The sequence below is a fragment of the Scatophagus argus genome, chromosome 3 (assembly GCF_020382885.2).
Source record: "Scatophagus argus isolate fScaArg1 chromosome 3, fScaArg1.pri, whole genome shotgun sequence".
In the NCBI taxonomy this organism is placed as follows: Eukaryota; Metazoa; Chordata; class Actinopteri; family Scatophagidae; genus Scatophagus; species Scatophagus argus.
Window position 1 is genome coordinate 3,337,669 of NC_058495.1, and position 23,021 is coordinate 3,360,689.

Here is a 23,021-nt window from a genome sequence, read left to right on the forward strand (position 1 = left end):
GAAAGGTTCAGGCTCATGTTTTACAGACTGCTTAACACAAAAAAGAGAAGAGAGCCACCTCAGGTAAAATCATACTGTGTAGTAGTGTACGCCATGAAAAATTCATTTGCCCTTTCTGGTGTATATGCCTTTAGGATTTGTTTAGTACAGCATTTTTCCCAGGTTTGGAAATATGGTTCATATATGTCAGAGTATGGATTATTTATTGTGATGGTCCCTAGTCTTCCACTCCTCCTTCCCTGTTTTTGTTTATTTTGGTTCTCAACCAAGGTTTGAGGTGAATATATTCAACTATACATATTTAACTAGAGTTACAAATGCCGACGTTGTTTCTGAAAGAATGTCTAGAGTTAACTTTTTTAATATTAAAGTCATTATTTATATAAAAAATATCACAGCATGTTCCAAGTTTGACTAGAACAATAGTCACTTGTTTTGTAGCTCCACCACTGCAGTGTTTCTTAAAGCTAATATCCATACATTTTGTTGATATATAGCACTTCTTATGCTTGTTCAGTTTTGTGCGCTAAATGAAATAGGTATAACTGAGAATGGCTGACATGATGTGTCCAAGTGCCGTCTAACTGCCCCAAACTACTGCCTTATCAACAGAAATAAAAACTGGGACAGTTTCTTGTCTGCATGCTCTTTCACTGATAATCTGCTCAGTCATAGTTGATCTGCTGTGTTGCTTCTTCATAAGCTGAATTTTGATCAAGTCAGAGAGATCAGAAGTGTAAACTAAGTGTAAACTCTGCTAGAGTCTTTACTAGAGGCTCCAACAAAAGCCCAGCTCCTTCAGTGGCTCTGATTGTTAGTTATAAGAATGTCCTGATCAATGTATCGAACGGCCTTCCGACACTTCACCACCGCAGAGCTTTAGTGGGGAATGTATTGGTGAGAAATTGTGGGGAAACAGTTCCTGGCCCATGCCTCTTTGTGACAGGACCATCGAGCTGTTAAATAGAGAGAATTGATTCTGTTGTGTTGAATGTGATAGCTCATGAGAGGCTCCTTCCTGCAGGGAGTGATGATCAGTGTGAGGGTGTGAAGGCGGGGTTCGTGAGAGCCTCAGGGAGCAAGACAACAGAGAAATGAATTATCAGGACAGCAGAGAAACAGCACAGGGATGAGGAATTTAAGACATAATGAGTGAATGACTGTCCTGGAGGCGTAGCTGTGTGGAATCCGGAGATGATTGTGCTCATGCTGCTCATATTTTTGTCCCTTGCAGAAAATGGCCCTTGCAGTCAGCAGTGTACTGAGATGACAGGCCAGGCTCACTGCTCCTGCTTCCCAGGGTTCTCACTGATGACAGATGGACACACGTGTGAAGGTAAGAGCTGCCCTTCTGTTTGCTGTGGTACCATTGGCAGTAATTGGAGCAATTCACATTGCTCATATGTATCCCTTAAGCTGTGTCCCTCAAGCAGGGTTTGAATAAGGTAACAAACAACCCAACACCATCAACTTTACCATTCTCTGCTATAAAACAACAAAAGTGCAATGGAGCAGGTTGCCCAAAGACTGTGGAACCTTTTAATTGGAGGCAGTCACTCATGAAGGAGGAAAATGCAGGTCTTGTGATACTAAACAATGCATCCACTGATTGGGCTTCCACTTCCTGGTAGTTGAGACCGTTGCCTGGAGCATTAGTCAACCATAGCCAATTACTCTGTGGCAGCTGTAGGTGCAATAACAAACACTGCTGATAGCATCTGTGTACTTAGCTACCTTCTTTCATACAGCTCCATGTGATTACTTTGCACAACTTTGGCACCTCTGACAGGTAAAGGTCACAATTCACAGCTGTGGTTTGTTGTAGTTTAAATGACAATAATTGAGTGTGTGCTTCCAGACATGTGAAGAACCACATGGTAACACAACTGATATTATAATATCTTCAGAAATAAAAAGTCAGCTGGGATAGGCTCCAACTCCCCCGCGACCCTGACGGATAAGCGGTATAGAAAATGGATGGATGGATGGACTAAGTGCCCTGACACACCAAGCCATCAGCCAATGTCGTAGAGCAGTCGTAGTTTCTGGCACTAGTCGGCCCTTGTTGGTGGCTTTTGAAAAGCCCACCAGTGAGAGAAATTACTCTGACTGACTGTTCAGCTAGGAAGAATCTAGAATATCACCAGACTTATCATTTAAGCACAGTTCCAGTGTTCTCATACTTCCCTTTCTCCACTTTCTACACTACTGCATTTATGGTATGTAGTTTGTATAGGTATTATATATTCCATAGATTAAAGCTGCACAACTCAGTAATTTTTAAATAAACACTGAGGTAATTGGTGTGTGTAATGTGGAAAGGATTGCTCATAGTGGCAAAGCATGACAGAATTATCACCCAACTCTGAAGCTTTACAGTTTTTTTTGCCTTTTTTTGGGTTGATGTTTGTCTTTTCTGCCTTGGAAACACAGTTATAGTCATTTTGGAAGCTGTAGTTTGTGCTGTTGTTGAATTTATTACATAATACTGAGAGGTGTGTCTGGCATTTCAGCTACCCTCACAGATACTAATTACAGGCTGATATATCATATTGCTGCTCTCCAAGATACAGTCAATACAAAGAGGCAACTCTCGTTAAGCTAAATGCTTCTTTACAACTTGAAGTCTACATTGCTCACCACGGCTCACCAAGCAATGTTGTCTTGGGGTCATTGAAGCTGGTAATCAATATAAAATGACATGATTAAACATTTGCACACAAGTTAACATTTTATCGTGGGAAAATTCATCACAAAAATACATCATCAACTCCCCAGAAGAAAATGCTATTGTTACCATGCCAAAGACCATTTTCCACGAGTGGCCTTACAGTAACATATTTGCTGCAGTAGTTAATAAATGGATTCATGAATTTGAAACAGGGTGAAAACTTGTCAGCAATTTGTCTTTGTGAAAAAAAGTGATATATGGTCCACCTCTGGAATTCAATATACACCAGCTCGATGAGTGTTGTTTGTGTGTATCTCACATTAGAGTGCATGTACTTTTGAGCGTACAATCCAGTAATAGAAAGGCAGTGATGTGAACAGTTAAATTAAACAGTTTGATTGTATGAATGCTTTTTCTCAGATCATCTGCTGCTTAAATTGTGAAGGCTTGAATGTACACATTGGAAGTGCATTCCTGGCTCAGTTTATTTAATCTGTCTGTCAGCAGATGGGATAATACCTCAGGATGCATAAGAACTGCATAAGAGTTAGAGTTCCCCCTCCTATCGCTGCATTCAGTGAGCAGAGTGAGGACTTCACTCCCCAAAAGTGTTCCCACATGTGAAGACGTGGGTGGGCAACTTTAGGGTTTAGACTGGAATGAAACAAAGCAAGATTTGAGTGTGAGCGGGATATTTAAGGATTTAAGGTATAAGTAAACTATGGAGGACTGTATATCATACAGCCTGTGAAAACATTGTGAAGGACCTAGAATGTTTGCAGTAGAGTAATCTGACATTTGTTGAGCAAATGGAAGCATTTCAATGGGATGCGGATGTGATTAATCCAATATCATGACTGTGATTCTTTGATTCACAGGGCTTCAGAGTAAATAAAGCTGCTCCTTTCTCTTTTCAGCTACATGTGAATGCACATGAATGTAAGATTTTAACAAACAACTGTTCCCATGGTGATAAGTGTGAATAAGTGAGAGTTTTTCCATTGTATCAACCAGGACATGATGTGCAGGTTCAATACCCAACATTACACACTTGATCAGTGCTCTGACATTAACTCTGCTCATCATTAGGTTGTGAAGTGATATTCTTTCCCAGGCAAACACACGCACTCACACACACACAAAAGTCCACTGACAACGTAGAGTCAAACATCATGGTGGTTTCTTCCTTCAACAGATATGGTTGCCACCTTCACCTGTTTATGAAATTCCCTCAGAGGACAAAAACAAACTGTTGCAGACAGGGCTAGATTTGTTTTGTATTCCTCAAAATAGTGCATGCAGTTCATATTGCCTGGATGAGATCCTGTACTAAGGCCAGGTTCTTTTTGTAGACACATTACAAAGACATTTAGGTTTGGGATGCTGGAAAAAATTTTACCCTGCTCCACCAAACCTTGTGGAGGATGTTACAGTTTTTTTGTCTGTCGCTAACAAGCATCAATCAGCGCTAAAGACCAGTGGCGGGATCAGGGCCAGCAAGGCCTTCTCTGCTGGCCTAAACACATTTACAACCTAAATTCTAATATTTGTTCCATGAAATTATATTAATTTATTCCCAACAGTTTATTCTCCTCACTTCGTAGCATTTCTCTCGGCTGCACCGCTTCCTGTACGTGTATGTGGATGTTCGATTTTTGTCCAATCAGATTTCAGCCTCTATGTGTTGCCGTGTCCGTCTAATCTGCCCAGGGCCATCAGAATCAGTAGTGCTGGCCCACGCAATTTAAACTATATTAGCCATTGACCATTTCTTTAACCAATCAGATCAGAATCCTCACTGTGATGCTTCCCAGGGCTCAGCTAGCTGGCTCTGTGAAGCGTCAGCATTCTTCCGTCATGTGATTGGTCGGTTATAATTGGGTTGTGAAGAGGTGGACTAAGTCAGGTATGTCCCCACTGAAGGCCCAGGCACCAAATGCACGCCGTGCCACTGCTAGAGACTCTCTTCATACAGTGTGCATTACTGACATTACTGTGCACAAAGAAGGGGAGGGGGTTTATCTATGTGGGATCATTGTTAATAATGGCTGAAAGGTGCTGCTGGGATTCACGCACTCTGAGACACTGAGACTCATAACACAATGATCTAAAAGCACTAACAACACAGAGTATTACATAAATGATGAACTGATAAAATTCAGTTCTTTCACATAAGTCAGTGTTTCATTATAGAGCATGTTTTCACGTTCACTCTGCAGCAGTTTGTTTCAGTATTCTTTTCTGTATGTTCTGCATATAGTAAGACAGACAGACAGACAGCTGTTTCAAGAAACTGATAAACCCCCCCCCCCCCCCCCCCCCCCCCCCCCCCCCCAATAGCTTGACAATAGTTTGTTCATGTCTGGTATAACAACTTAATACAGTGGTAATATGTCAGTGGTTTGTTTACAGGTTATTCCACATCCATTAAAGGTGCTATAATAACATAGCATTTAGCATCTAAACTGGATGGCACTGCCTTGGTCAGGTAGCTGCACAATGCCGTACCTGGACACAAATACAGCTGGAAAAATTTTACAGTACATTTATTGTTGTTTTGTGAATGTGAAATGATAAAACATAACTGTGACTCAGCTGTTAAAAGATATGAGATGGAAAATGTGAATGGTAGGGAGGATGATAATTAATCACCACACCCTCTGGTTTGTATCTGGCCTCATCCAGCCCTTTTGGGCATTCTGCATGTGTATGAATGAAAGTTGCAGGTGTTGGACCTTCAGTGACCTTGTGGACTTGTGCTTTGTGCTGGTCTCTGGGATTAATTTAGAGCCCTGAGTCTTTTTTATGGATAAACCATAAAAAACAGTTGTTCACATGTTTACCTGTGTTTATCTACACCCTTTGTAGGAAACATTCTTCTGACTTCTCCTGTCACTGATGATTGAGAAATCATGTTTCCAGTACGTGATCCTCACCCCTCCTCCAATCTGCATCTGTGTAACCCTAACCCTCCTATCTCAAACCAAAGCTGGAAATCAGCCAAGGCTGACTTCTTCCACCTCAGCTTCAACTTATCAAAAAATCTCATAGTCTGTGGGTCCAATGTGAAAAATTAAGAGGGTGTGTGTTTGTTTCTTTGTCTAATGGTGTTGCCTCTCAGTGCGTCACCTCTTCTGGCCTCTAATGGAATTCTTCTCAAACTTCTATTTCTCCTCTCCATTCGACTGAACATTTGTATTTTTCAAAAAACTGAGTCTTTATTTCCACTTTGTTTTGGATCACTTCACTCCTCACTACTGTGTAATGTGGCTGCTTCTGGGGACCAGACGAAGGTAGGGACCTTGAGGCAATAGGCACTTTTTCCTTGCATTTCTCCACCCCCCCACCCCCTTTTCAAATGACGCACTGGAAATAATGCTGGCCACCAGAGTAGAAGGAGAAGGCGACTTTCTGCACCACTGGCAATACGCAAACATTGGAAACATTCCCGTCCATCCCTAGGCTTGGCGGAGAGCAGGGCCCAGAGGACGAGGCGGTCCTCAGTGTGATTTGCCCCTGGAAATATCCTCCCAACGAAGACAACAGATGTCTCTCGGTTGGGGAACAAACAGGGACATTTGCATAGGCAGGCCCTAAAACAAAAACATGTCACCACTGCAATTACAGCACGAGTCCTGTAGACACTACAGTGTTACACAGAAGGGGAAATTGTTAATTTTAGTGAGTAAAATGAATGTTTTTTTTGCTGCAGCTCCACAGAGACTTTATATACTACAATAATAAAAAATAAATAAATTAAAAATGTATGTCCTGTGCTTTTAGAGCTGATACTTATGTAGTTGTATGAGGTGAAAAACCTTGCGGGAAAAGAGCTGCAGGATGTTCCTCATGCAGCAGGCAAAACCTCAGATCAGTGTTTTTCCTCACCCTGCTCTCTGTGGAAAGGTGTTGTAAGGCACACTGTTCATTCAAATTCCCTGTAGCAAATGCTTTGAAATCCGAAAAAGACATTTCAGCAAGGGACTGCCAATAGATACACGGGCAACACAGGAGAATATGTTCCCCTCTTGTTCCTGACTTTTGTTTTATAGCCTTGGCTCCTTCATGCAGATTTGTACAAGACCTTTCATCAGGTTCCCTGTGGAATGCACCATATTTCGGAGTGATCTTCAAATCTGGATGACTGCCACACTCCTGCACACACACACACGCACACACGCATACACAATAATCCCAGTCCAGTACTATCAGAGCATCCAGCTAATCGGCCATGCACTGCAATGCATGATAAGAGAATGCATTAGTTTGATAAAGATGAGCCACAACAGAGCAACGATCCACTGGCTCGTCATGAGCCCACCAGTGTCATAAATCAACAGTGCCTGTTTACTGGCTTCACTGCTGTTCCACTGATAAAGATTTAAAGGTTTGCAACTGTGTATTCTATTTCATCCTAATAGGCATAACAAGCAAAATTTTATCTAGCTTTTGCCAGGATCTGTTATTTTAAATGTGCTTTGGGATTTACAAAACAGTCATTGTCCAAAGTTGGTATAATGGCTCATCAAACAGCACTCCAGGGCACATTTTCTGAAAGTAATGTGTGCAGTGTCAGTGGGAATAAGAACAAACCTCATTTAGTCCAGACAGAACTGCCATTTTTTTCTGCCTGTACTCTGTTTGGAGAAAAAATATGGAACAGGAGAAACCTGAATTTCAACCACTTTGGTGGCACATCCTGTCTGTGGACCAGAAAACCATTGTTTCTTTGCCCTTGGCCAATCAAATCAATTCATTTTGTCATTTTGAACATATCTAAATTAAGTGGAAGAGCATCTGTGTTACTATCATTGCTGATATTTTGCTCATACTAGGAACCTCTGCCCATGTTAACTCTTGAGGTCATGCAGCTACTGGAGACTGTGTTGAGGAATGAGCTAACAAATAGTATTTGCAGTGTGTGTGCGTATGTGTGTGTGTGTAGACTAGATCATCTACTATTTAGCTGTATCATTGTGCAGCTACCTGACCAAGGCAGTGCCATCCAGTTTAGATGCGAAATGCTATGTTATTATAGCACCTTTAATGGATGTGGAATAACCTGTAAACAAACCACTGACATATTATCACTGCATTAAGTTGTTATAACAGACATGAACAAACTATTGTCAAACTATGGGGGGGGGGGGGGGTTTATCAGTTTCTTGAAACAGCTGTCTGTCTGTATATGGATAAGAGACCGAACATCTGAACCAAATCTGAGCCAAGACATTAAATTTGCAGGGTTATGAGGGGTGATTGAGTGTGTCAGTGACCCTTTTAACTGTATACATTACATAGCAATTTGATCCATAAAATTATTGATTAGTGCAGCTTTAATCTTCAGAATTACTACTAGAACTTGTTTTGTACATGCAAGTTCCCAGTGCTCTGTTCTCCTGCCGATCAGCTCCTTTAGAGATTCGTTTTTTCTTCATTTTACTAGTAAAGAAAATATTCACCATGAATTTGAAATCCATTTTCCTGAGTTTGCTGCACAAATGGCTGTGTTTTCAGCTGAATTTTAGTGCAAGTGTCTCAGGCTGAGGGTGTCATGACAAACTTTCAGCTAGTGATTGTCACACAGGCACAAGCAAAACATGCAATTTCCTGGTATGTCTCTAACTGCTAGATGTAAAAATGGCTTCCTTTGTTCGCTTTTTTATTTTGCTGACGTCCATCCGCTGCTGACTCATTGAGCTTTGTCATGGGTGACAGTCAGAGCCTGTCCATCAACAACGTCTGAGCGTCTGCTTCACCTCCACCTCATGGTCATACACCCCTCTGTGCCCCCCTCCCTGACATTTCACACACAGTCACCCTTGTTCCTTCTCTGCAGATGTGGACGAGTGTGCGACCAACACCCACAGTTGTCAGCCCAGAGAGCAATGTATGAACACAGTAGGTTCATTTGTATGCGAGCTGCAAGTCACTTGTCCTGCAGGCTACCAGCTGAGGAACAGTGTTTGTGAGGGTGAGTTCATTGTTTCTGATGTATTTCATTAAGCCAATTTACCCAGCAGTCATTTCCAGAGCCACTAAAGTCGTAGTCAGTAACGCTGATGATGTCTTGTTCAGTATGCAGCACAGGAATTTTTACTTCTTTTTAGTGGTAAGAGAAAAGAAATAAGACGGAAAGGACAGTAAAGCAAAACCTCAGCACTTCTGACAGACAGTAGCGTCAATTTTGAACAATTCTGAAAATGCCTGGATTGTTTTCTGCATTTTCCAATACCGATGTTTCTTAAAAAGACAAGATTTTTTTTATAGAAAGAAAATGTGGTTACAACAGATATGACAGGTCTGTGATGATCTCCAGTCTCTTGCATGAAAACATAAGGGCTACTACACATGCACATCCATATTCATCACCTCACTACATGAAGGCCACTGCCTTCACTGGTATTGGACACGATGACTTCTGCTGCAACCAGCTGAAACCCAAAATAGTCATTCATATGTAGCTGCAGCCTTCACATTGTGAGGTTCTCAACTTTACCTTCATTGTATTTACACCTCATAACACAACTTGGCACTTATGTTTGGCCGAGGCTCATGATGGAGTGTGTTACTTAGTGTTGCCAGAGGATCCAGCAACCAGCAGCACAAAAGTCCAACAGCCCTGGTTCAAACTGAAGCACTGTGTAATAGATGCTCATGCACGCACACACAAGCTATTCTGGCCCTAAAGTTTGTCATCACATCCCCCCTATTGCTCTTCCTAATTGTACCAACGGAAACCACGAATAATATGTCATTAAAGGGCCCCTTGGGCACCTGCAAATCCCTGAGTACAAGAGCAGTGTAGTGTAGTGCATCATGGTGTTGGGGTTATTTAAGTGTCCTGGCATTACTGATGGTGTTATTGAGGCTTTTTAACAGAAGTAGGATATGTTTACACAGCTTAGGTTCAGTTTAGATTAATACAGTCAACAAAAATCTGCACAAGTCCTGTAGAAACCAGAGAGCTGTATGGATTGTTTGCATTCTAAGGTTCCATATTGTTCTGTGACGTTGTGTCTGAGGTCATCATTTCAGCACAGCTCAGTCAGAAAGGCTGCTTTAAGATTTATGATTAAGTTTTTTGGCCCTACTATGATATTTGTGTTTCAGCAGATGCCCAGGTTCAGTATGTGATAAGATAATCACACAGAGAGGCAGCATTGCACTGGTGTAAAAGCTTTTTAAAGCTCTGTGACTCGTGTCATCAACACTTGGCACCAGGGAGGACTAATCAGTGTGGCTAGATAATGAAGGTAATATTTAGTCGACCATCCAACAGGGGAAAAACTAATTAGCTGCATGAAAGAAAGGAGGGATATGCGCATCTGATGATGATTGCTAGAGAAAAACCCAAATTAAGACCTTCCGCCTATGTGCCACAGGACGTGTCTCAGATGAGCCAATATAATGTGAACCCCTGAGAAATTTACTTGCTGTGCAACAGAACAGTTCTTCCATTTAAACTCCACCAATCGCTCATGAGATTCAATAACTGTCATTTATCAAGTTTTGTTCAACTTCTGTTAATTTCAGAGTTGAAACAAGTGATGTTTTAACAAGAGCGGAATTCTTCCCCGATCTAAACACTGTCAGAGTGAAAGTTTGAATTCCTGGGATGCTGCACATGATCATTCTGTGCTTGGGTCACAGTGCCACCTTCTGTTTTGGGACTGAACCTCAGACAGTTGGCAGCACATTTAAACCCTTCACAGTTTAATAAAATGTAGATTAATTTGTCAAGATGACACATTGAATGTGTGTTTATCTGTTCTGTCTTCCAGACATCGATGAATGTGTTCTGCGGGCCCATAACTGTGGTACGGGCTTTGTGTGTGAGAACACAGTGGGCTCTTTCCTGTGTAATCCCAAAAATAAGTGTGTCAGCGGCTTCACACAGGACTCCCATGGCAATTGTATTGGTAAGAGACTATCAGTGCTGCTCTCCGCTGGCTAACAGAAACTCAAGAGATGAATGATAGCCAGGAGGCTCAAGTTGCTGGCTAAGAGGTAGCTAGCGTCAGTGAAAGAGCCCCCACATGTGAGAAAGGGGATCAGGTGAATAACAGTGAAGACGGTCATGTGTTTATGTTGGAGAGCATGCATGTGCATCCATATGGACCTTCGCACAAGCCCATTCATTTTATATGGAGGGCCTGGCTGGGGAGCTAAACAATGAGTTTCATCTCAAAGCTCTGTAAAGATTCAACTGCTAGTTCTCTTCTGGTTTACTACCAGAGACACATTTCCCATTGTTTTTTGGTACGTTGTTTGGTACGTAACTATAGTCGCTTTAAATCAAAAGTTCAGGGCAGCCTGGTGCTCTAATCATAATGCATACTTAGAGATATCAGGCATATCTATCAATTAAACATGAAATTACTTCAACTACTGAAGACTCTAGGCAAGGGGAAACAAACAAACAGTGTAAAAACAAAGAAGTTATGGACTTGTCTGTCTCTGTCTGTCTCTTTCTTTGGCTGGTAACCTCACAACGAGAGGACAATTCAGGAAATAGTCTAGCACATAATCCCCAATAACAGCCACAAATGAAACACTTGACATCTTGCTTTTCATTAAATTACTTTGAGTTTGTTTAGCAGTGCATAGGGAAACATCATATCATGATGCTCACCCCTGAGTGCTTCTGACATCTTAAAAGTGTGTCATACTTCAGCTGATGTAAAGTAATTACCAAGCCTAATGTCTCCCAGTAGATGATTGCACATTGTACTTTACACATCTATCATTGAGAATGGAAGGCTCCAAATGTAAACTTTGTGTTTTGGAAACGTGTTATTAGTTTTCAGACTAACCCCTCTCTCTAACCCCATGATTTTGCAAATTTTGTGACTTATGCATCTGCTATTCAAGCACTGTTTGGCGTTCGTTCCTTGAGGATGTGAACCACTAGACATTAGGGAGACATGATTACTGTCAGGTAAATGCACAGTTACATAATTGTTCTGTTAAAATGACTGGACGGGAAGTGGACATAGTTAGGTCTGTCAATCAGGATTAAACCTGGTAACAATCATTCTCCAGTGGAAATGTCATTGTTTTGTCTTGAGGCTTCATTCTGTGTGTGTGTGTGTGTGTGTGTGTGTGTGTGTCTGCAGACATAAATGAGTGCAGCAGCCTGAGTGAAGCGTGCAGCTCGGGTTTTAACTGTATCAACACAGTGGGCTCTTACACATGCAAGAAGAAAGTCATAATGTGCAGCCACGGCTACCAAACCAGCCCTGATGGAGCCAAGTGTGTCGGTGAGATTTACCTCTTAACACACACAACACAACAGCAAGGAAGAGGCAGGCTGGTAACTATGGAAAGATGTGAATGAAACCACTGATGATGTTTTTGATTTGACAAAGACACAAGAGCTCAATAACATAATTACAAAATGCCAGGGATGAATAAGCCTAAATATTAACCAGCTAGGGTCAGATATATAGAGACCAAATTCTAGAAAGTATATAAATATACACATACATAATACATGACAAAATAAGTAAAAATTGGAATAAACACTGAAACTGAAAAAAGAAATTCTAAAAATTCTAAGTACCAAGAGTGTTCAGTGTTAAAAAAGTAAAAATAAAGTTAGTATTGTAATGAAATTACATTTTTTAATAACTGAATTTCACTCAGTATCATCATGATTTCATTATAAAATGTCCCTCCTGGCATCAAAGGGAAGAGCCATTGTTGGCATTGTCAGCTAGTTCCCGTTGGCTTGAGAAACAATGCCAAAGGTGTATTCTGGAGCTTTTGGACTCAGTCCCATTATATTAATCAGCAGATAAAATCCTTAAAGTTCTCAGGATAAACTAATCTGTGACAACTGGGTAAATGCCAGCTTTACATTACTTCAGTCTTTTAGTTTTCTGATAATCAGTCTATTGATTAATCACGTTAGAACTAGTTGATATGTTATGCAGTTTGTTTAGTACACAGTAGTCTTCCAAGTGTCAAGTAAAAACCTGAAGGACAAAAGTTGTGACACAGAGAGTGAGCATGAGCAAGAAACGTGTATTTCGGGGTGTATGTTTGTTCTATGTCTGGTGGTGTAAGCTAGACTCAGTCAGGTGCAGAGTGGGGCATTGCTGAAGTGCTTTATCTTCCTCTCTGCCTGTCCAGACATTGATGAGTGTCAGATGGGTACTCACCGCTGTGGAGTGGGCCAGATCTGTCACAACCTTCCTGGCAGCTACCGCTGTGACTGTCAGACGGGCTACCAGTACGATGCCCTCCGCAAAGTCTGCACTGGTACGTATCGCTGTGTCATGTCTATGAGATGATGACGAACAGATTGGGGGTTTGGTCATCCAAACAGCTTTTGAAGCCAGAGCTGCTCCGGTCTCACCTGCTCAGAGAGTGTCTCAGTGTGAAGATCCAAAGTGTGAGCACTAAGGTTAGTCATTTGACTAAATAGGATGGGGTCAGGGCACTTCCTGTCAGCCTTTCACTTTTAATTATGTGAGGATTTGAAGAATTTTTGAGACTGCAACACTAATAAAAATCTAATTGATGCCAAAGCACTGACACAGAAAGGTTCTTCTGCTGTTTATTGTGGTTTCATATTTACGCATTCAAAGAAGTTTGGAAATGGTTTAGATTAGATTTCCCATTACATTTTTTTCTTCATTCAACACATAACAAACAAACTAAAAAAGATTAGTCAAAAACCTAGTGAAAAAGGAGTAAAAATCTAAGGCAGATAAAAACATCACAAACAGACACAAATGCCATATTTCTGTCACGTTTTCGGCATTATTTTCAATTTAAGGCTTGACTGGCACTCTTTTAATTACATCCTCATATTTTGCAATGGTTATATGGCACAGCAGCACAGGTGACTGGTAAAGGTGGGAACACACTGAGGACATGGAGACTGACTGACAGAGTTTGGATAGGTACATGAAAACACAGGGCCTAGGGGAGCACACTGGTAGGAGGACAGAAAGGGGAAGAAAGGGAGGATTCCTCGTGACAGGACATTTCACCTCTTTCCTGTAGTTCTGTTTATGCATCTAGATTGTTTTGATCAGTAACTGCTATACTTATGATTTATTAGAAACTATTCACAGCTTCAGATAAATGTTTTTGATGGCAAGAGTAAGTGAACTATTCACAGAACCAGTTTTTTTTATAAACTTGTGATGAATGAATGAATAAACTTCAGTCAGCTATGAGGATTTTCCTTCATCACGAGCACTGATATTGGACCATTTTACTCTGTTGATAGTTGAGTAATCACTCAGCTATTATTTTATGTACGCTGACATGTTTTTCTGCACTCTTAAGCTGTATTACATGTTAACGATTGGGGACCTACCAACAGTTCATTCTTCATTAGTTAGAGCAACTTATGTGGGGAAAATAGGTTTCAAACAAATTCACCTCTTAAAATAGACTATATAGACAAATGTATTGGGGCATACCTGGGTGTGGTATGTGGCTACTTTTCATGCTTCAGCATACCAAGACAATTTGGACAAGATTGGAGCTTCATTTCTACCGATTGGTGTAGAAGAACTTAACTGGCCTGTACACACAGAGTCCTGACCTCAACCCCATCCAACACCTTTGGGATGAAGTGGACCAGAGACAGTGAGCCAGGCCTTTTGGTCCAACATCGGTGCCTGACCTCAATTGAGTGACATTTAAATTGAAAAACCTGTGAACGTTTTTGGCTTATTTTTAAATAGATACTCATAGTGTTATGGAAAATTAGTAAACAGGGTGGAAAAGTCAAAGTCAGTTTGCACATCATTGGGTGAGAACAGGTGTCATGTCCTTAGTGGCCCGGAGGTATCCGTCCATTGTCTAATGGCTTCCACTCGTGCACTGACAGATGTAAATGAGTGCTGGCGCTATCCTGGCAGGCTGTGTGCCCAGACCTGTGAAAACACCCCAGGCTCCTACCACTGCTCGTGCACAGCCGGCTTCTCCCTAGCATTTGATGGCAAGAACTGTGAAGGTAGGCTTGACTGTTTTCACTCTAACATATTGAGAATTTAAATGCCACCTTGTTTAGATGGATTGTCTTGTTTTTCGTGATGAACTTAAGGTGTGGAGGTGAGCCTCTGGGGAAAGTGCTGGCATCAAAAGTTAAATGTGTCCTTGGAGATTCTATATTGATAGAAAATGGTTTAAGTCTTTTATAGGTATTTGTTATCAGCAAAAAAAAGTGTTTTCTCTGGAATTTAATTTAGCCTCCATCTCTCAGATGCGGGGGTGTCTGACGTGCATTCGTAATGGTTTCCAGGCTCAGGTGCCGTCAGTCATCAGTGTGTTGAAGATGTGGCTGTGCTTTAAAGAGCAAAGCTGACGGGAAGTGTGATTCACATTACCTTCAGCTTGTCACAGTCATTATTCAGGGAACCTAATCAAGTTGAGAACGTTTCTGTTCACGATTCAAAGGTGAAGCCTTGCATTTATCAGGGCGTTTTATAAAAGCTTGTCTCAGCGACATGATTAAATTTTGATTAGTGCTTTTCAGATTAATTTGTTCCACTTGAAGCTTGTCTTTCTTGGAAGGAAAGCAGTTTCATAACAAATAGCATTAGAAACTATCATTGTTGTTTTTCCATATCGCACTTCCCTGGAAACACTACATTAACTCTTTTTAATCTAGATTCTCAACATATACAAAATGCATTTTTCAGAGCAATCTTAACAACATGGAAAACAAGACAAAGCAAAGCAAAGCACACACATTTCCCACACTCATCAGACAAACAATCTCAAATTCACTATCTTCATATCTGATCATACAGCACACAACTGTGAGGAGGTAGTTCTGGTTTATCTACTCAATACTCGTAATATTTCTCCCTGTGTGATTTCAGATTGAGTCCGTGTGTTCTTTCCGGTGTTGTTTCTATGCTCAAACAGTGATATGTTTCTTTTTTTCCAGTGTGGAGGGTGTGTAGATCCAGTGTTGGAGTAGCAGTTTCATTAATACAGTTGCAGATGAAAAAAGAATAATCCGACTAATCCACAACTGTATCATTATAATACTGTAATGCATTTTTAATTTTTCCCATTTCATAGGATTTGTCGACAGTGAGAAAAATGCAGAATAAAGCCACCCTTTCTTTTACGAAGATAACAACTAAGAAGAATTCTAACCATGTTTTTTCTTTTCTGTGTCCAGATGTCAATGAATGTGACAACAACCCCTGTAGTCAAGAATGTGCCAACATCTACGGCTCATATCAATGTTACTGCCGCCAAGGCTACTACCTGAAAGAGGATGGACACACCTGTGAAGGTACTTTCCACAAAGGTCACTGGGTCGAACCAAAACAAGCCTGAAAGGAGAGTAAATATTCGGCTAGACACCACTATTACAAACACATTTGATATAATGCACTCCAGTACAACACCAACACTATACCCCCTCAGTACTGAACATACAGCTCAATTAACTGACCATTATAAAGGCCAGACACACAATGTAGATGAAAGCAGTTTTAAAATTGTAGACTCTGGTGTCCCATAGTGTAAAAGAACACAAGCACACATCAATCTTGTCATTAGATTGAATTAGCCTTCAACAGTAGTTAATACTGTTTCAGTATCAAACCACCAATATCGACCAAAGCTGGAAGTGTTATTGAAATGTCAGTTTTAATGTCTTGTTTGTAAAACTAATGTATGTAAGGCAGTGAGGTTATGCACCTTCAGCTTTCCACATTTTTAAAGACACAAAGCATTTTGCACAAAACTGGTTTATGTAAGTCACATCAGTAACTATCTGCATTTCAGATCGTGATCATTATCATCTCCGCAGGGCTTAGAACATATGAACGTGCATGGTGTGCCAGAGGTGTGAAGGGACAGAACAGCTGTGCAGCACTCTCTTGCTTCAGCACCCAGTAAATTCTCTGGCAGAGTGTGTAGTTGTTGTGTGTGCAGCAGTATAAGCTGAATGATTTTCAACACTGAAGCTCTTTAAGGATGGAGAGGGAAACACAGGATGGGAAATACAATGGACAATTTCAAGACAGGACTGAATGTGGTCACACTCGCACACGTGCACATACACACACACAATAACCCACAATAACACAGATAAAGAGGAAAAGGTTCTATTTAAACCTGCCTTTGACATCCACGCAGGGCTCTAATCTGACTGATGAGATGTGTGTGTCTTTTATTTAACAGATATTGATGAGTGCTCCCAGAGCATTGGGAACCTTTGTGCCTTCCAGTGCATCAATGTTGCTGGTAGCTACCAGTGTTCCTGTCCTCCTCATGGATATGTTATGTCAGCCAATGGACGCACCTGTAGAGGTGAGTGTTCAGTGAAAAGACAAGATGTGATCTCTGGAGCAGGAAGTTGCTCAAGTTCTTATTTCTACATGTTATACTTGTGTGTGTTTTCCCCATTTAGAATTGAATTATTTCAAAAGAAAAATATTCTTTTAAAGCAGTTTGGATTCCCGTCATTTAAGGCATCTTTGCAAAAATTAGAAACTGCAGGCACATAAAGAGACATGCTGTTTAGATATGGAATTCAAAACAATTTTAATTGGCCTTAACTAAATTAAGTATTAACTATGTTGATGTAGATAGTGTGCAGCTGAATTTGTTGGTGCATTCATGTATGATATTAGCTGCTCTGCAATATGCCATTCCTCTTTAATCTCACATTTCTTTTTATAGAAGATTTTAAAGGGAATAAAAAAAAATCTGAAAAGGATCTTGTTAAAAATGCATAAAGTGGCTGCACTCTGACAATTTCCAGTCCGTTTCATGTCTCTGGTGCTTGTTTAAAAAAATTAAAAACAAGATTTAAGACTGTTTTGCAGAATAAATAGAGCTAAGAAGAGAAACAGCACAATAGGTTCCTAAAATTAGCATTTTGTGGTCACATAACATTCTCAGTTGGGAAAAGGATCAAACACAAGTACAAATAACAAAGTTTATCTCTATTTCTGTAGAAATCCAGTTAAAAAAATGACTGTCACCACTCATCATCTATAGAAAGAGGTCTGATACAGTGTGAGAAGACTGTTTCAACTCAAAGTCAGCTTTTTCTGCTACTAAGCTAGGGAACACTTCAGCTTTTTGGGAAAAAAACATGTTTTTCCCTTGTTGCTGAAAGCTACGTGAGAAGATTGATAACTCTCTCAAGTCTGTATGGCTAAACTGAAGCTACAAACAGGTAGCCATTAGCTTAGCTTAGACTGGAAGCTGAAGGAAATAGCTAGCCTGAAAAAAAGAAAAAAGTTTTAAAAAATGAACTAATTATCAGGTTGTACCTAATTTTGTCTAAAAACAGCTATTTGTGGTTTTAAAAGGAGCTTCATGCTGTACGCTAACTATGTCTTGGCTGGGTGCTGAGTTCTTAGGAGCCTCTTTTACCTTTAACCTGAAAGTGTAGTCCGGCATTTTTAAACTTGGGCCTTATGTTTACATCTTTTGGTGAAAGCCCAGTAGATCGGCTCAGCTGGGATTTTTACACTGTTCAAACATTGGCTAATTCTATTTTGGTCAAAATAAACTGCATCGTAAGATGTGATGAATTCTGCTGCTTCTGTGACATTTTCATGTCAAATGCAATGAATTAAGTGTTTATTTTGACCAATCCAGAGTTGGAAAAGTGGAAAGACATACAAGATGGTTTTGTTGAGTTTTGTTTTGTTTCTGTTGAGTGTTTGGCAATCAAAGTTGCAGCTATTACAGGCATTGCAGGAAAGCTCCTGGACCAATGACAGCAGTCACATGTAAACACAGGGCTCAGTTTTAAAAAGAGCAGAGTTCCCTTTAATTTCAACATAGACAAGAATAGTTACATTCAACATGATAAGATTTGATTTTCAACCACAGACAACCCATTTTTGCCTGTAAGAGTGGTTATCTCTTTTATTTATCATGTTTTCTAGATATTGATGAATGCACAGCTGGCACCCACAACTGTTCATATGGGCAGACCTGCTATAACCTCCAGGGAGGCTTCAGATGCCTCTCCTTCAACTGCCCTCACAACTACAAGAAGGTGTCAGACACGTGAGTCACATTTTTCCTCTTGTTATCTTTAGACTCTTAAAATGTTTTGCTGTGATGTTGCTTCTTGTTATTTGACAGTCAAGTTAAACCTTTGGAGAGCATTTTCGGAGTTTTAAAGGTAATCAGGAACATTGCCCCTTTTAGCATTGACCTGTATCTGTAGGATTTTTCTATCGGTTTCCCCTCAGTTTGTCTGGCTATGCTCCTGTAATGAGAAGTTCTGTACATCCATGAATGTGCAGTGCAGCGTGCTGTACCGATGGGCCTTGTTAGCTGTTAACCTGTGGTAGCTAGGTGGAGACTGGCTGCTACCTGAACATGACTCCCATCGAGCGGTACAATGAAGTCAGATGACTGATCAGCTTGGTGCTTCCCGGTGCCGTCTCTACAGCTCTCCCTGTTCTGCGCTCCAGTGGACAGAAACAGCACACACACCCTCCACACAGCCCACAGGAGGCATCTTATCAATGCTATCAAAGAGACCTTATTAACCTCAGAGTGACGTGGCCTGGACAAATACATGGAGAGACATCTTGGCAGCCACAGACACACAGCCGAGATTAAAATGTCTCCAGGGCTGTGTTTAGTGCCACCCTATGATTCATTGGAACAGGTTCCACCATGAGCTGTGCAAATTTTATTGTGCACTACATCAAGTTTTTCTCCAGGCTGTAAAGTGTGATATGTGATGGAAAAATGGTCACAGAGCATCAGAATGAAAGACTGAGAAAACGCTGTGAGTGGCCACTGGAGGACGCTCACTTCCTATCTCTTCCTGTGTTGTTCTGCGCTCCTTTCTTCTAGTTCTAGTAATATTTATTAATTCTAAATAATATTGGTAAATTATTAAGGCTGGGAAATTGTTAAAGCTGATGCAGAAAAATTGAGTGTTTGGGAGCTAAATTAAAGGCAGATGGCCTTTAAATGACCTTTAAATGACCTTATGGTGACTTTTTTCAAAAATCTACAAGCTACAGTGTGAACACATTAAGAGTAATTAAATCACCACAGTGAACAACAAACCTGACTGCTGAATCTCAAGTATGGTCTCAATATGGAATATGTTAACACACAGGCTGTGCTCACAAAGGTTGGTAAGGAGCAAATAAAGCATAGATGTAGTCTGGGGCCAGGCTTACGAGCAAGCTCAACAGAAGGAAGATTCTGAACATGGACCATTTTACCGATGCAACACACTTAGCCTTTTAATACATTTCGTGTAGCAGGCCTCCAAATATTGTGGTGTTCATCCTTTCTCTCTCTTTCTTGACTCCTTGTCCTCTTCAGGCGCTGTGAGCGGATCAGCTGTCCCAGTAACTCCTTGGACTGTCAGAACTCCCCCGTCCGCATCACGTACTACCAACTCAGCTTCCAGACCAACATCATCATTCCAGCCCAGATCTTCAGAATCGGACCATCCCCTGCCTATTCCGGTGATCACATCTTCATCGGCATCATCAAGGGCAATGAGGAGGGCTACTTCAGCACCAGGAAGCTGAACAGTTTCACGGGCGCAGTCTACCTTCAGAGACAAGTCCGCGAACCCAAAGACTTCCTCATCGATGTGGAGATGAAGCTGCTGAGGCAGGGTTCATTCACTTCATTCCTTGCCAGGATCTATGTCTTTATCACGTCCAGCACCATGTAAAATCAGAGAGAGACAGAGAGAGGGCAGGACTGGATATTTCATGTGGTGCTATACTTTTATATGTGCAGACTTTTTGTGATGCTTCCCCACATTCAAGCATCATTCAATAATCTTGTAATATGTTGCCAAAAATCTTATTGTTTCCTTTTTTTTTGTTAGCTGCTTGTTTCTGCAGGTGTTCTACGACAATCATATTTTCAGAAAAAATATAATACGTATTTACCAAAGTAGTCAGTTTGACTCTTCATCTTTCAAGGTGCTGCACAGGCCACTGCACAAGTCTGGGTGGGTGGTTTGTGCTCCACTCTTTAAAAAATGCTGTTTGACCTCCCTATGTAAATTTTCATTTTTATGGCATTTAATTGCATAAGTCTGAAGGAGCTAATAAACCTTTGCAGCACTAGAACTCAAGGGCACTTGTCACAATGTAGGACCAAAGCTAATAAAATGTACTTCGTTAAGCCTAATGAGTCAAAAACTAACTGAATACATACAATATATTTAATTTCCTTATTTATTTAAGTTTTAAAAATTCCTTATTATTTTTTATATCTCATGCTAATATGATAATTAATTAATTATGTACGTCCAGGTCACGGTCTGGCCCAGTGTCGGAGTCTGTGTGTGCTAAAAATAACTGATTTAAAATTAAGTTTAATTTTTTTTGAGTAAATAAATAAGATAAATATATGTTTATATATCTTTACAGGTTTGTAAATTATACAGCAAACATTATCATTTATTGATGTGTTCAGTTATATTTTTGATTTACTTTTTGTCAGCTTTGGGCCTCCACAGCCACCACCCAAATTTGTTAATGTGGTTAGAAGGTAGCAGAAACTTTAAATAGTACCTTTTGTTCAGCATTTGGTGTATATTATTTTTTTAAAGATGTGATCTGATGAAATGTAAGTGTTGAAATTCAGTGCAAACCACATTATATAACATTACCGAGTCGTGTATGGTAAATTACAGCACTGAAAATATTAATGAAGCTTTACTGTTGATCATTTTGACTGTCATATTATTTCCTTTATTACTGCACATATCTTTCTATGTTACTGTGTTGCAATTATCTCAGGGTAAAATTCATGTATTTTTTTTTTTATACACTTGACAAATTCTTGTATGGTTTGCAGGAATGAATCAGTCTGCTTGTTGTAACTAGAGACTGGCATCGCACAGCCTGTACAGGTTCATCTGCTACATGATACCCATAAACCAATCAATAGATGATGATCAAACTGTTGTCAGTTGCTCAATAAAAGTACAGATCAAATTCAAGAGCGTCAGGGGAGGTTTTTCCACGTCAGTGCTGGTGCTGTGATATCAGTATCAGTGTGAGTGAATAGTGTGCCAACATCTCCATCTACTGGTGAAAGAGTGAACAGACTAAAGCCTCACAAACACTAATAGCACTTTATTAACAGCAAGGCAAGTTCATTTGTACATCACTTTTCAACAAGAACCTTCAAAGTGTTTTACACAAGACAGACTTACAAAAAATAAAATGACTTTTAAAGCCAGTGAATGTTCACTTAATGAACTCTGTGTTGCTACATTTTAATTTAGAGTAGCCTTATCTTAACTGTTTTTATCACATATTCCACTGCTCCACAAGGAACATTTACTGTGTGTTACACCCTCTAAAATTCCCACCCGGAAAGTGTGTGTGCGCAAATGGAAAGTAGGAAGGGTGAATCGTTTTCAGGTCGCCATATAAACAAACACCACAGTGTGACTGATACGGGGCTACAGAGGATCATATCAATGCTGATGCTTCTGGTGAAGTTACTGGGTGACAAAGTAAGAGACAAATAACAAAGTGCCTTAATAAAGTGTTGTCCCACAAACTCCAGAGCAGCATAGTACAGAGTCTTCCACTGGAGGGATTAACAGCTTGGTGTTTCAATGATGTTGGTGGAGAGCTCTGTGTAACACGTCTCTCCCAAACCTCCCATAGGTTTTCAGTTGCGTTGAGACTGTGAAAGTCACCGCATATGATTTACGTCAGTTTCATCCTCATCAGACCTTGTTCCGGTATTTCCTGATCTATACATTTATCAGCCCTTAGAACAAGTCAAGCTTTAATGTACCTTCAAAATACTGGACAACGAAAAAGCACTGAAATGAAAAAATGGCAAAAAACTTAAAACCTATGTAAGGTTTTTATTTCCCCCTCAAATTAAAAGTCTTGTTTTGATCCTCACCAGGTCATCAGGGGAATATCTGTCGCTTTAGCTGTTTTAGCACTTTTTAAAAGGGGTATTTCACTGTTTTGATTATGTCTCCATGCTTGGTGCTCAGAGCTTGTTGCTGTGGCGCTTTTGCACAGCAGATCAACTGTCAGTCAGTGTGTCCAGAACTGTAAACTTTCAGCTGGAGGTTTCTGCTGGCATATCCCCAGGAATGTGATAATGTTGCACATCTTAATTCATCTCAAGAAGTAAAAAAAAATGGTCCTTAAGCTCCTCTTTGTTTTGCGAGATGGGACAGTTTGGTCAGGAAACTGCTCAGCCAGTACAGCAGCGACACTGGTCTGCACTGGGCGGCCTCTTTCCTCCCCAAACACATCCGGCCATTGAGGTGGCGTCCCACACGTTAGGGTGTGATCTCTGATTATCTGTCTCAACTCCAAAGGGTTATCAAGACAACTAAATATATGTGGTGAGGTCCCACCAT

The 23,021-nt window shown here is 40.5% G+C and overlaps 1 protein-coding gene across 3 annotated transcripts in view; it reads left to right on the top strand.

Moving 5' to 3' along the window:
* Positions 1-21,623, top strand: part of fbln2 (fibulin 2) — a 59,769-nt gene extending 38,146 nt beyond the window's left edge. For 2 of the 3 annotated variants that reach the window (XM_046381656.1, XM_046381650.1), the window contains exons 8-17: positions 1,235-1,336; positions 8,511-8,645; positions 10,456-10,593; positions 11,791-11,934; positions 12,809-12,937; positions 14,526-14,651; positions 15,831-15,947; positions 16,844-16,972; positions 18,568-18,691; positions 19,979-21,623. In XM_046381656.1, coding sequence (XP_046237612.1) covers positions 1,235-1,336; positions 8,511-8,645; positions 10,456-10,593; positions 11,791-11,934; positions 12,809-12,937; positions 14,526-14,651; positions 15,831-15,947; positions 16,844-16,972; positions 18,568-18,691; positions 19,979-20,339 — 1,505 coding nt within the window. In that variant the 3' untranslated portion in view covers positions 20,340-21,623. The remainder of the gene's footprint in view (positions 1-1,234; positions 1,337-8,510; positions 8,646-10,455; positions 10,594-11,790; positions 11,935-12,808; positions 12,938-14,525; positions 14,652-15,830; positions 15,948-16,843; positions 16,973-18,567; positions 18,692-19,978) is intronic. The other variant, XM_046381665.1, reaches the window with a different exon arrangement.
* Positions 21,624-23,021: the final 1,398 nt, after the last annotated feature.